At 38.1% G+C, this 14,203-nt stretch overlaps 1 protein-coding gene across 1 annotated transcript in view; it reads right to left on the reverse strand.

Annotated features, from left to right (window-relative positions):
* Positions 1 to 14,203, reverse strand: part of DGKH (diacylglycerol kinase eta) — a 158,741-nt gene that overhangs the window by 62,171 nt on the left and 82,367 nt on the right. Inside the window, exons 3-4 of the mRNA XM_061374288.1 lie at positions 5,682 to 5,792; positions 4,401 to 4,481 (exon numbers count right to left, since the gene is read on the reverse strand). Coding sequence (XP_061230272.1) covers positions 4,401 to 4,481; positions 5,682 to 5,792 — 192 coding nt within the window. The remainder of the gene's footprint in view (positions 1 to 4,400; positions 4,482 to 5,681; positions 5,793 to 14,203) is intronic.

Below are 14,203 nucleotides of genomic sequence, written 5' to 3' on the forward strand. Positions count from 1 at the left end.
AAAGCTCCTGTCGTAGCTAAAGGAGTTAATTAATAATCCTCAGAGTCTATACTGAACTGAGCAATTACAGTAATCTACCTGAAAGAGCTATTTTATCATAGATACATAATTTAGGGGTCTATAAACCCATGGTTGCATCCCACCCTTAAGTTAGGGCAAGCTGAATCCCCATCCTGAGTATCATCTAGCATGTTAATTTTCGTATTCCTAGAAAGTACATTCCAGAAGCGTGAAATTATTTCTTTGGTACCCTCAGATTCAATTTGATAACAGCATTAATATAGCCAGAATTTTCACTTTTCTGAAAATAAATATAGTAAGAAATTGATTGTCCATGGCTCTGTGTGATTTTTAGACGCACTAGAAGTTGGTCTAACCCGCATAAAATGCCTAAAACCAGCTATACGAATTAATGCTTCAAAGCTAGTATTTCTACCCTAAAATTGTTTACATTATTTATATCACATTTACCACTAAGAAAACCCCCAGAAATTAATTAAATGTTTCAAACATCAGTTTGGAAGGATTAAATACAGGTGCCACACAAAGCCTGAGCATTTGACATGATACTCTAAGATAGATTTATAATAACCCAGGGCATTATACATCCATGTGGCTTAACTTTAACACCTGCAAGGCAGCATGGTTAACACCACAGATTTATTGTGTGCATCCATTCTTTGTTATCAAAAGCAACGTAGCGGTAGAAACCTAAACCAAAAGTTAACCTGTTAAAATCTCCTTTTAAATTGCAATTCATAATCACCTTTTTTTGCCCCAAGGACCTTCAGTTATCAAATATGCCTGTTCAAGAATAATTTTTAAATCATATTTTAAAATCCTCTCTCTTATACCTAGTAGAACAAAAGCACACCGCCAATCCTTCAGATGCCCATGCTTGCACACTAAAGATCACTATTCAGCTTCATTCAAACTCAAGTCTTGTTTTGAGAACAATAAAGAGATTATTTCTAATTGCACTTGAGATTTCAGCATGCCATCTTCCATCTCTACAAACCAAGGAATATAAGGAACTACAGCTCTCAGTAGAATTGGTCACTGCCCCATATGCTTGCGTGCAGTAAGGATAGGAGACTGATTCATCCCCAAAGTGTCCCCTAAGAGGTAACATGCTGTGCAACAACATTCCTTTGGTTGTGCCAAGACAACAAAAACCAACCCTCTGAGGCAGAAGAAAAGTGCTGTGGAAAAAACATTCAGCAGAGTGCCCAACACCATTATGAGGATCAGTGCCCCCCCCATGCTGCTGAACTGCAGTGATTGGGTGAGTAAAGCCCGTGCGGCTCCTGACGTGGCTGGTGGAGAGGGTGGTGCATATCTTCTATGGCTGAATTGGCTTCTTGAACTTCTCTCTCTTCATGCAGACTTAGGAGACTGGTACCTAACATGTAAGTAGGAAGAATCTGGCCTCGACGGTCTTATATAAGGACTCTGAAGTCAAGGGAGACCTTTTCCTCTGTTATTTTTATCTTTGCCTCTAGATAAGAATGCTCAGAACTGCAAAATTCCTATAATCTATTACAAGGCACCCTAGTGAAAGCTTGTGCACTAGGAACTACCTGCTAGAAATGAGTTGGTTGTTCACTGAAAAGTAATATCATTAGCAGTAAAGGAAAAAACTGAAACAGATGAGCTGGTTTAAGTTTAGCAGCTTCTCATTTTAATTAGCAGATATTTATTTATCTCAACTTTTCCCTTTACCTCAATTTGCTTGTAGCAAGAAAGGAAAAATAACTCTGGTGAATAAACAGTCATATTGAGTTACATAAAATATTCTGCAAGTACACTACAAACAAACTCAACCTTAAATCTGTGTGCTGTGACTAATTTTAGGACTTGAATTTTAGCCAAAAAAAGAGCATGGAAAATCTTGACATGCACACCTCTGTCTCCAAAGAGACAAATGAGAAAGGGCAAAAAAAGGCAAACAGTAGCTTCTACAAGCTGGAGGTGGAAGATCGAGGGAAGGGGAAGGATTTAGCTGAAATGGCAAAAAGATATGGAAAAATAATTATTTTAATGTACATATTTAAAGGTGTGTTTTCATGGCAAAAGTGGACAGTTGGTGTATAATCAATCTACATAAGTTTGTGTAAAAATATTCCCTAGAGGGACAAGGAAACGAGAGGAGTACATTAACTGGAGAAAGATAAAGGTAAGGGTTTAATTCTTGCCTTTTTAACAAAGGAAATGATAACAATCACTTAGAACATAAAGAAAAAAAAATTAAGAAAGGCTGGATTATCTTTTTTTAAGGTGGAAGGGAAAAAAAAGGGCAAAAAAATGTTTCTTTTTATTTATAAGGAGTATTACTGGAAAGCCAACCAGTCAGCCCACCCCCAATCCCTCACTCCAAACCAGTGCAGGCAAGGCCAGAGATGTCTTATTTCACTGGGCTGTGTTGCCGGGAGACTGGATTAGGCAAACACAAAGAAAAAAGCTAAAAGATTAAGAGAGATGACGAGTATTGCCATATTTCACAGTCAGATCAGGTGACACTTCAATCCAGGAGAACTATAAATCACTCAAAATGAATTTGAAAACTCCTGAGAGAAAACACTGTTTGCCTTAATTTACCCAGGATATGAAAATAAATAGTGCCTCCAAAGCTGTTAAAGCTGTAGCCCCTGAGATTTCTTTTTTCACTACTGTCTTCCCCAGAAGTCTTAATATAAGATACAAAAAATGATTCTGGTGAAGAATGAGATACTGAGTGGCCCTAAAGGATTATAAAGGATACCCACACACCAAACATTGTCAAGAAAAAGAAGAAAAAAAAAAAAAGTAAAGAAAATACCAAAACCAAACATGCCATTTTTCTTTCCCTACACCCCAAGATCATAAAATCATGGAGCATCTCAAGTTGGAAGGGATCCATCCATAAGGATCCTCAAGTTCCCCTCTCATTGCAGGACTACTTCAAACTAAATCATATGACTGGGAACATTGTCCATATACAACTTGAACTCTGACAGGCTTGGTACCATGACCACTTCCCTGGGAAGCCTGTTCCAGTGACTAACTACCCTCCCAGTGAAGAACTTCTCCCTAGCTTCCAACGTGAACTTTCCCTGGCACAGCTTCAATCCATTCCCTCATATTCTATAGCCAGTCAGCAGAGGAAGATCAGCACCTTCACCTACGTTGCCCTCCTTGAGGAAGTTGTAGACTGCCAAGAGGTCTCCCCTCAGCGTTCTCTTCTCCAAGCCAGGTAACCTCAGCTGCTCTTCACAAATCTTGCCCCTGAGATTCACCATCTTGGTCATTCTCCTCATAGATTAATGTTCCTATATTGAGGTGCCCAGAACTACACACATTTCTTGAGGTAGGGCTACATCAGTGGTGTAGAGTAGGACAACTGCCTCCATCTACCAGCTTGCTGTGCTGTGCTTGATGCACCCCAGGACATGGCTAGCCCTTCTGGCTGCAAGGGCATGCTGTTGACTCACATTTAACTTGCTATCAACCCAACTCTCCAGGTCTGTTTCCACAGGGCTGCTCTCCAGCCTCTCATCCCCCAGTTTGTATGTATAACCAGGGTTAATCTCTCCCAGGTGGAGAATCCAGCATTTAGGAAATCAACATTTTAATAGAGAGTAATGGATCTGCAGGTTAAGAAAAATTCTGGCATTGCAGACTGCAGGAGAACTTAAGACCTCCAGATGGACAACTTTGCCCACAGTCTTCCTCATAGCTAATTCTTGTTCACAAAATTTACTTTTCCAGAAGTTAAGAAGGACACAGCAGAGGAACTGTGTCAGATGTTATCACTTAGTTCCAACAAAGCAGTTCAACAATAAATGGCAAGACCTGTGTGAAAAACACACATGTGAACTTAGAAAAACAGGAATTTATGAACACTTTTTGTTTCTTATACCAGTATCAGAATCAAGGTACAGCTGTGAAGATAGCATTTCTGTGTGAATTGGAAATAAAAAGGGATATGACCAGCAATAAAAAAATACAAATACAAATACACTTGAACATGACAGAAAACCAGAAAGCGTAAGAAATTAAAACAATAACACAAATGCATCTGGATCAATTCAGCATGCCTCCCTCTAAAAGAAACCACAGCCTAAAATCAAGCTTTACTAATAAGTACTAATAAAGTACTAGTACTGAATCTTGCTGTATTTTTAATGCCTTATATAATCATCATCTTCTGAGGCAACTGTTATCTAACATGCTAATTTCTGCTAAAAAATAAAATCAGAGAAACAAATTTATCAATAGCTGATGTTACGTTATAGCATTTCTAAATAAAGGACATTTTGTTTCCAAAGAGAGGAAGATAAGAAGCAATTCAGAGGATTCTTGTTTTTCTCAATAACAGCCTATCCACAGCTTTCAAGACCAGTATTAAAATGGATCCATACCGTGAAGCTGTTGTTGACATTTTTTGTGCTTGATTCAGCTACGCTGGCATCTGACAGGTCAACTTCATCAAATATTAGAGACTGTGAATGGAAAAGAACATAAAAACATTAAATATAGTCTGAGCCCACTTTCAGGTATGCTTACAGTCTGTGCTTTCATTTCCTTGTTTCCATTCCAATTGGAAAATAAAAACAGAAAGAAAAAAGTGGTGAAACAAATGTTGAAGTTGTTAGTGTCAGTCTAAGCAATGAACTGAAATTTCTGGTAATTGAATTGTGCATTTAATGGACAGTACAAATATAGTCTTAGAAGAAAAAATGCAGTTATATACTGGGGAAAATATCATTAAAATATCGTCCTTTATTTCACAGATGCTTATCTCCTGTTTCTGTGTAAGAAACATGATAATCAAGAAAAGCAGATATGCTACCATCTTTTAAAGTTTCATCCTGGAAATAAGGCTGGAATATTCCATGAGGAAATCTTTTCCTACTCTTCTGTTTCTATAAGAAATGCTCTGCCTAAGACCTTCAGTAACATGGTTTAATGGTGAACTTGGCAGTCCTGGGGTAACAAGTTAGGCATGATGGTCTTAATGGTCTTTTCCAACCTAAAACAGTTCTATGATTCTATACATAAGAAGAAAACATAGAAAACACTGACGATGTGGCACTATCTTAGCCATCCCAACAAGCTAAAATGCTCTCAGTCCCCCTGAGGAGGAGGGAGGAAATGTCTTTAGGAAAGAAGTATTCCCCTCTGCCCACCCCCAATTTTCACACCAAAAATTCAATTAATGGGAAACAGCTTTTTCCCTTGTATATCAGTTTTGGCAGCAAATCTTCCTGTCTTGATTTCACATAACGATTTCCACCTCTCTGATGGCAATATGGGCACTGGATTAGAAGAGTTTTAATGGAATTCAGCTTGAAGGATAACTTCTGAGCATTACCCAATTTTTATGTTTAGGTTTTTTTAACATTAGATTTGACTGCCTGAGAACCACCCCTAATAAAAAACCCACAACTCCTTAAGATGAATTTACTATTTGTCTGAATATTCATAAAGGTTAAAATATTCAAGTAACTGATAAACTTCACTAAAAATAAGAAATCAAGAGAAATCATCAGTCTTCTTTAGACAAATACACTACATCGTATATACAGCAGTTTTTAAATAAAACTCACTAAAATCATTACATTATTATTATTGCATTTATAAATCTAAACAAAATTGGAATTACAGGTATATAGCATTATACATTAATACTAGAGAATTACCTTTGAATCCTTGGCATAGTAAAGGGTACGCCCTCGAAGTTTGAAGTAACGCTTTTTCCACCTCTGAAAAGAACTGGTTTGCTTCAGTAGTAATCCTTCTTTTATACTTGTCTGAAAAACATTAAAATACAGAAGACCAGGTAAATAAATATCTAAGTAGCCACACATACAGATGGAAAGTCACACCTTTTAAAATTTATGTTACACTTTATATAACTGTGAATTTAAACTTGTCTCTATTCACATAAAACTGAGACTAATTTTCTGTCAATCAGACTTGGCATTGCTATTTTTCAAACAATGAAAATATTGGCAAAATGCTAATTTTACATGTAAACTGAAAAGGGAGTCAAGAGACATAATTATTCTGAAGATGAACACAAAATCATTCCATTGTCTGGATAGCTACAAACCCAGAAATATTAAAATGAGCAATAGCTGATGGCGGTACAATTCAGATGAAAAAAATGCTAAAAACCATCTACATAAGGTAATCTCCAGGTCTAAATTTGATTATGTTGACGAGAAAAACAATTTCCACATAAGCACTAATTCAACAAGGTACTTAAATGTGTGTCTGATTCAAGCACATCAATTATGCTTTTAAAATAATCATCCACTATGATGCAAACCATGCATGACTTCAAGTGTGTTGGTGAACTGAAGCCTGCAGCATGAAACCAGCTGCACATTAGGAATAATTATTATATGGAAAGTGTGAGAACAGTAACAGCTAGGGATATTTTTACCAGGCAAATATTTTTAGTCGAAAAATGTTTTGTTGATTCAAACCTTTCCACTGCAGACTTAACCCTGCCTACATAATCCCCATTTTTTGAAATCAGTGCGACGCAAATTAGTGTATTTTAAACATGTATGCTGCTTTTGCCAGCGTGTGTGTGGGATTCATCCAACCTATTACAGAAATTCTCCACTTAATCAGATGAAATGACATGATGCAGCATACTAATTGCACGAGTCTTGAAATTAACTTCCTTCAGTTTTGAAGCACACAAAGGGTACAGGAAAAAGCAAGTATATTTGAATGTTAGAAGGAGTAGGTAGCTGGTCTCTTCTCCCAAGTAACAAGTGACAGGACAAGAGGCAATGGCCTCAAGCTACACCAGGAGAGGTTTAGAGTGGATATGAGAAAAAATTTCTTCACTGAGAGGGTGGTCAGGCATTAGAACATGCTGCCCAGGCAAGCAATGGAGTCACTATCCTTGAAAGGGTTCAAAAAACATGTAAAAGATCTTGGTGACATGGTTTAGTGGTGGACTTGGCAGTTCCGGGGTAATGGTTGGACTTGATGATCATAAAGGTCTTTTCCAACCCAAGTGATTCTATGATTAAATTCCAAAATGGCCTCTAGTATTCCCAGAATATTTCCAATTTGTAGTGTAGTAACACGATGTGACTCAACGCAGTTTGTAGGCAATGCGATATAAACATCAGTTGAAGTTATTCTAGAGCTTTTAGAGAACTAAGCAAGACCTGACCTAAAGTTCATGAACATCTTCTGTTATCAGATGTCAAATTCTCCTTAACTTTAACACAAGTAATAAAAATACAGAAAAAGTAGAAAGTACTCTAACGATCCTACCATTTCCCTGAAATGAGAAACAGTGTTGTTATGTACATACATTGCAGCCTTTGTTTATAGACATTCCTGACGTCACAAACTAAGAATATGGTACAACAATCACAAGGCAATTGAATTAATGCTCTCAAAAAAAGCAGCTGAAAGTTTGGATTTATCTGATTTCAGACACTAACAACCTATGATCAACATACTGGGTCAGTCCCCGGCTCTAGCTAAGGGGCAGCAGTTCCCAGCTGAAAGGGTCTGCTTACCACACACCATTTTAGGATTGCTTGCAATTTCCTGACTAGACCCTAAGATAAGTTTTTTGTCTATGATATAAATAGCTTTAATAAGTTACCGAATACAAACACTTATTCAAAGCTGTCTGTTGTACCTGTTCAGCATTTCTGTTTCATATCTCCCTCTGAGGTTTACAAAGCTCATCACACAGGATGGGAGCAGATACCTTGTGTGTTTATCAACGGCCAGAAAATGTAGGACCAGAGAAATTCAGCTGCAAAGGAACAGTACCCCAAATACACAGCAAGCCCTGACTTAATGGAAAAATTTCCAAGCTGGAAGGAAATCCACGTTCCCTAAAGCACACTGTGCATGCTAGAAAACAAGAGCATACATCGTACTGGATATTTTCAGGAATTTTTAAATCTGTTCAAAGAACATAAATCTCCCTAAACCTTGAGCACTGACTCACTAAAGAATTAACTCTTTCATGTCATTTTTATGTCCGCATAAGCCATTTCCCCCTATTTCTACTAACCCCTTAAAATACCAGTCCTAAAATAAAACAAGTAATATCAAAATTAAATCTATTTTGAAAATCAGCCATTTAAAATTAACTCCCTAAAGCTGGCAGTAAAAAGCTATGTAGGCTTTATAGAATGCGATGTTTACATTTTACCACGAACACTGGGCTGAGGGTTGAACAGACAATTCCATGGCTGCAGGCATCAAAACTGAGCATAAAGTATTGGCCCAATACCCTTAATTAACTTCATTTAGCCTTTAAAATGGGCAAAAAAACTTCCAGCTGCCAACTGAGTAATCTGCTAATAATGCTTTCCTGAATCTATACACAAGTCACAAGCCAGAGCACTTACAGTAAGTTGAGATTGGAAGGGGCCTCTCAGGTTGTTGAATTTGGGTCCACATTATTACCTACCAGCAGGTCATGTGAAGTTTTCCAAAAGCGTATTTTCAGGCTATAGGTACACCTTAAGAAAGGCCTTTTCCTCTCCCAACAGCAAGTAAGACAGTGCTCCAAGATCTAGATGTTCTGAGAAACCTCCTTCTAATTAATCTCAGCTGGGCATTAAATTTGAAGCATAAGCAATAATCACTGCCAGTTATATTAACTATTTTCCTACTGTAATGTAGGAGAATCAAGGAGTGCACATCCCGTGATCCCATGTTATACTTCTCACTCTCACATAACCACCTCTTACCTGCTTACTAAACCCTCTGACTTCCCCATACAGCATCTTGTATCATGTAGTAATACAACATTCCTCCAGAAGTATGGGACTATAATAGTGATAGGGGAGGGCAGGCTAGGGTAGAGTAGAGGAGAGCAGAATACAGTACAGTACAATATGGTACAGTACAGCTGAACAGAAGAATTAAGAGAGAATCTCTAACAATCTTTACTACATTAGCCATTAAAAATTGGGAAAATGATCCACAATATTACAGTCACAACATCACAGTGCTCCACATTGGTATGTTTGCCTGAAGAAATCTAATTATAAAAATCATCACCACATTCCATAAAATTAAGGTGTACATGTATGACCAATTATCCAACAATGCTGAAGGCAACTCTACATTGCCATAATGTAAATGACAAAAATAAATGGGATTTGTGCGGGTTTTTATCACTTAAAATTAGAGGCATTCTATATCATAGATTCTTCTATATCATCAGATTTTTAAATGTTCAGTGTACAGCAGTTCAAAATTAGAAGCTAACATTTTTCATTTCAGAGACCACCAACTCCAATGCCTTCACTCAGTTGTAAAGTCTCACATTTGCACAAAATTCAATTTTTTAGTTGCTTCTGCTTCTAGGAAGACTCAAATAAAGAAGAAAACATTCTGAACTTAGAAAACACTAAACTGACTATGGGTGCATTACTGGCAACTGCAAGCTAAAACACTGAATGATTACAGATAGAACTCTCCTCCCTACTCCTTTTCAGATATGTAAGTGGACATGCTGCTTAAAATGTATCAAGGAAGTGAACAAAAGAACATCAGAAAAATTCTGAAAGTGAGGAGAATGACAATGAGAACAGGAAAGGCCGTAAAACAGGGAAGGTCAAACTTAAACAGGAAATTAAGAGGGTGAAGAAGAATTTAAGATCACTCTGCAACAGATGCTCATGCTGAGACTAAAATGGTCCTTAAATACTTTGAAAGATAAAAGACAGCTAGGGGGTTGGTAGGTTCATTTTTCAACAGAGGTATGAAAAGGATATTCAAGGATGAGAAGCTCACAGTGAAGAAGATCATCATATTCTTGGCATCAATCTTTACCAATGAAGCTAATGATACGGTATCTCACACACCATGTCAGAATCATAGAATAATAGAATAGTTAGGATTGGAAAAGACCTTAAGATCAAATAGTTCCAACCCCTCTGCCATGGGCAGGGACACCTCACACTAAACCATGCCACCCAAGGCCTCATTCAACCTGGCCTTGAACACCACCAGAGATGGAGCCTTCACAACTTCCCTGGGCAACCCATTCCAGTGCCTCACCACCCTCACAGGAAAGAATTTCCTCCTTATATCCAACCTAAACTTCCCCTGTTTAAGTTTTAACCCGTTACCCCTTCTGCTGTCACTATAGTCCCTAGTGGAGTCCCTTCCCAGCATCCCTATAGTCCCCCTTCAGATCCTGGAAGGCTGCTATGAGGTCTCCATGCAGCCTTCTCTTCTCCAGGCTGAACAGCCCCAACTTTCTCAGCCTGTCTTCATACGGGAGGTGCTCCAGTCCCCTGATCATCCTCGTGGCCCTCCTCTGGACTTGTTCCAACAGTTCCATGTCCTTTTTATGTTGAGGACACCAGAACTGCACACAATAATCCAAGTGAGGTCTCACGAGAGCAGAGTAGAGGGGCAGGATCACCTCCTTCGACCTGCTGGTCACACTCCAACGCTGGTTGGCTTTCTGGCTTGCAAGCACACACTGCCAGCTCATGTTCATTTTCTCATCAACCAAACTCCCAAGTCCTTCTCCACAGGGCTGCTCTGAATCTCTTCTCTGATGTTCTTTGTAACATCTTCATCAACATGGAGCATTAGAATAGTCAAATCCCTAAATCATGTGGACCAGATGGCAGTGACCTGAGAGCCTTGAAAGGACCCCTCCCAATCCTGCTAAGACAGTAAAGTCCATACAAAAAGATAATATTGCTGAGCACATACACATCCAATGGGAAAAAGACAACAGAACTTTAGTAAAGCAAAATACTGCCTTGCTACCTGCAGTGATTTCAGGGGGTGGAGGGAAAAGCATTTGGATAAATGAAAATCCAGTGGACTCAGTTTTTTAGCAAGCCTTTGACAAGGCTTACCACAAATGATTACTTAAGAAATTAAATTAGAATGGAACTGGAAAAAGGCACTTCTTGTGGACTTAGAGTTGTTCGAGGGATAGGAATCACAAGTAGACGTTAACAGTCACTCTCTCTTCTGGATTCCCAAAGAATTAGCTTTATTCAAATTTAATGACCCAAAGATGGATTATACAAGGGGAGCCTTCAGACTTGAAGAAGATTCTAAGCTCTTCTGAGTAGTCAAAGTCCATGCCAATAGTAAGGAGCTTAAAGGAGGTTAGAAACCTAAGCAGGAGGGCAAAGAGGCAGAAGATGAGCTTTAGCCCAGGTAAACATAAGATGCCCTGTTTAAGGGAAAAATTTAAACCTCACTAGCATTCTCACATCAACTTTGAGTGGGTAAGAGATCCGGGAGTCACAGTCCTCTGTGCTCAAGCCCAGTCAGAAAAGCCATAAAACTTTGGCTGTCACCAAGAAAAGTAGCAAAACCAAGACAGAGGGTATCATTTAGCTGCTATATAAAATACTGGTGTACCAGACAATTCTGGTCTCTCCAACTCAAAAACCAGGGTTAAGAAAAGGGACAAAGAAGGGCAACTCAAATGATTCAGAGGATGGAGAAGTTGCCTTGTATGTGTAAGAGACAAAAAAAACCCTGGAACTCTTCAGTTGAGGAGCAGAAGTCTGAGTGGGTAATATAGTCAAAGTTTATAAAAGCATTAAAGCAGAGTACAGTGTATGCAGAACTATTGCTCAACAAATCCCACAGTCATAGAGTCACAGAATCAAATAATGGTTTGGGTGGGAAGGGACCTTGGAGATCCTAGTTCCATCCCCTCTGCCATGGACAGGGGCACTTTTCACTAGACCAGGTTGCTCAAAGCCCCATCCAGCCTGGCCTTGAATATTTTAACAAGGAAGAATGTGATGAATCTATATTCAGATCAGCTTAACAAAAATAAAAACCAGCACATCTTTACATAGCATGTAGTGATTTTATGAAGCTTGCTGTCACAAGAAATTGCCAGAAAGCATCAGCAAGTACAATAACAGGATTAGACAAACTCAAAACCACCACCTCTGTATGTGGTCCCTTTAATCTGCCATGGGGAAGTACCATGGGAACAGACTGCAGTCAAACTCACATGCTGCTCCTGAACAGCCTTTCCTATTACACTACTGAAAACAGATTATTGTCTGACCCAGGAAGTAATTTTACAGCTTGGATTTTTCCCACTGTGTTGACAGTATCTCTTTCGCTTTAAAGTGTGACGTTTGTAAGTGGACCTAGGCCCCCATTTACCAAAATAATTCATATTTGAGCTCTTGACAGATCAGGTCATTAAACTAAAAAAATAAATAAAAATAAAATAATAACATTCAATATTGTTTAAAGTCGTCTGTGACACTTCCTATTCATATGACTTTGCTAAGTTGATTGTTGAAAAAAAACCAACTCTCTTCTTTTTAGGTATTGTGGAGGCTTCAGTACACTTTCACCATCTGCACAGGTATGGCTTTAGGCAGACTGAGTCTTCATTACACTACAAAGTAAAGTATCACAGCTAATATTAACTCAGAGATGCTTAAAATATTCCATGTGCTCAGCAGATCAAAAATTACTTTTATTATTAAAAAATGTGACAATCAAACTCTCAATTTTGATTAAAATTATGACCCAGGAATTCCAAGCTTGTGATTTTCTTGACAACGCCTGAACAACAGCTTCCATTACTGTCACTATGCTGACAGATCTTCCATTAGTTATGTCAAAATAAAAATAGATTTTTATCAGCCAAGAATAAAAACTTCATCAGCTGCTCAGTGCAAGGTTACATTTGTATTGAAAATTCCTGATCATAGTGAGGGGAGCCTGACACCTGAAAATTAAAACCAAACCAAGAACTATGTCATACCTATGAATCTGTACAGCTAAAAATGGTCCAAAAAATTGAAAATCACTACGGTTATGTTGACTATATAACATTGCCTTTATTTCAATAACTGATCACACAGTGGAACATGTGGAGCTATATCACGGGGTACCTAATTTGCCTCAACAGAGATGCCCCAGGCTGGAGATGCTGACACATCCTCCAGGTTACATTAGGGACAGAGAAATAAGGCATATGATTGCATATGCTCAGTCTGTCATTGTTGATGACAGTTATCCCTGCCCCACTGAAGAATGAAAGAGTCTGGCTAGCTTTGAGCAAACTCCTTCCAAAATCTCAGTGAAAGCCAGCTACACTACCCCCACCTCCTCACCACAACACTAACCTGTGATTAAGCATCCCCATTTTTTGTGTAGTAATAAAACAGTAAGTTCTTCCAAAGTTATTCTTATATTCTGTATTTCTGGAATCATTTATGTGGATGAATTCTAGCCTAAGTGAAACTGTAGTAGGAATAAATGCAAATATACAGCTCATGCCATGCACTTTTTCCTCAATCTTGTTCCACCTACATGTCCCCTTCCAGCCTATGGAGACAAAATGTATTTTGCATTACTGTTGTTAGAAAATAATATTAAAAAAAGAATAGTTTTCAGCTTCCTTTACTTGGAATATATGGTAGTGTAATAAACCATGAAGTAAATATGAAATTGCAGTGAAACTGCCATAAATAAAAACATCTTAGTAGCAAGGTGAAGTTCCATTAGCAGATTGATTTAAAAACAGAGGTTATAGGACACATCAAAAATGAATGAGATACTGCCATATTAGGATGAATCATTGCGCTAGAATTAAAAAACAAAGAAAACCCCCTATTTTAGATATGAACTTGTACTAGATTGAGAATTGGAGAAGAAACTTTATCTGCAGTTCAAGTATTTAAACTCCTAAATTCCACCCATGTACATGTTGATCTCACTCTGTCTTCTCATTAACCAGGGCATGAAACAGCTGTAACACTCCGAAAAAGGATAAAACACTTCACACGACTGTGATTTAGTGACAAAGATTTAAGGGTCTCGATGTCACTACACAACTCAGCTAAAGTATTCTTAAGAGTAGTATTTTAAAGCTACCGTTTGGAGCTTCAATAGTTGTTGCTTTTAAATTACACAGAGATTTAAACCAACCAAGTCTAACTGATTTTGAGACAGAACAACATCAATGGTGTGCATTTCAGGAAGAAAAAACTTTGAGAAAAACCTGAACTCAAACCCCATAATAAACAGTCAAAGCACACAGCTGGCAAGATTTTTTTCCTTTACCAGTTATTTAGGTCTTGGTCTCCACTAAATAGGAGGAGCACTCAACACACTTGCCAGTGTGTAAAGCAGATGAAGTATAGGTCCAAAATAAACCTCACACGGGAAAATGAAAAAAAAAAAAAATACCCCATTACAT

This window comes from Neopsephotus bourkii, unplaced genomic scaffold (genome assembly GCF_033783945.1).
Source record: "Neopsephotus bourkii isolate Nb327-2 ecotype Australia unplaced genomic scaffold, CSIRO-AGI_Nbou_v1 NB_1637, whole genome shotgun sequence".
Classification (NCBI taxonomy): domain Eukaryota; kingdom Metazoa; phylum Chordata; class Aves; order Psittaciformes; family Psittacidae; genus Neopsephotus; species Neopsephotus bourkii.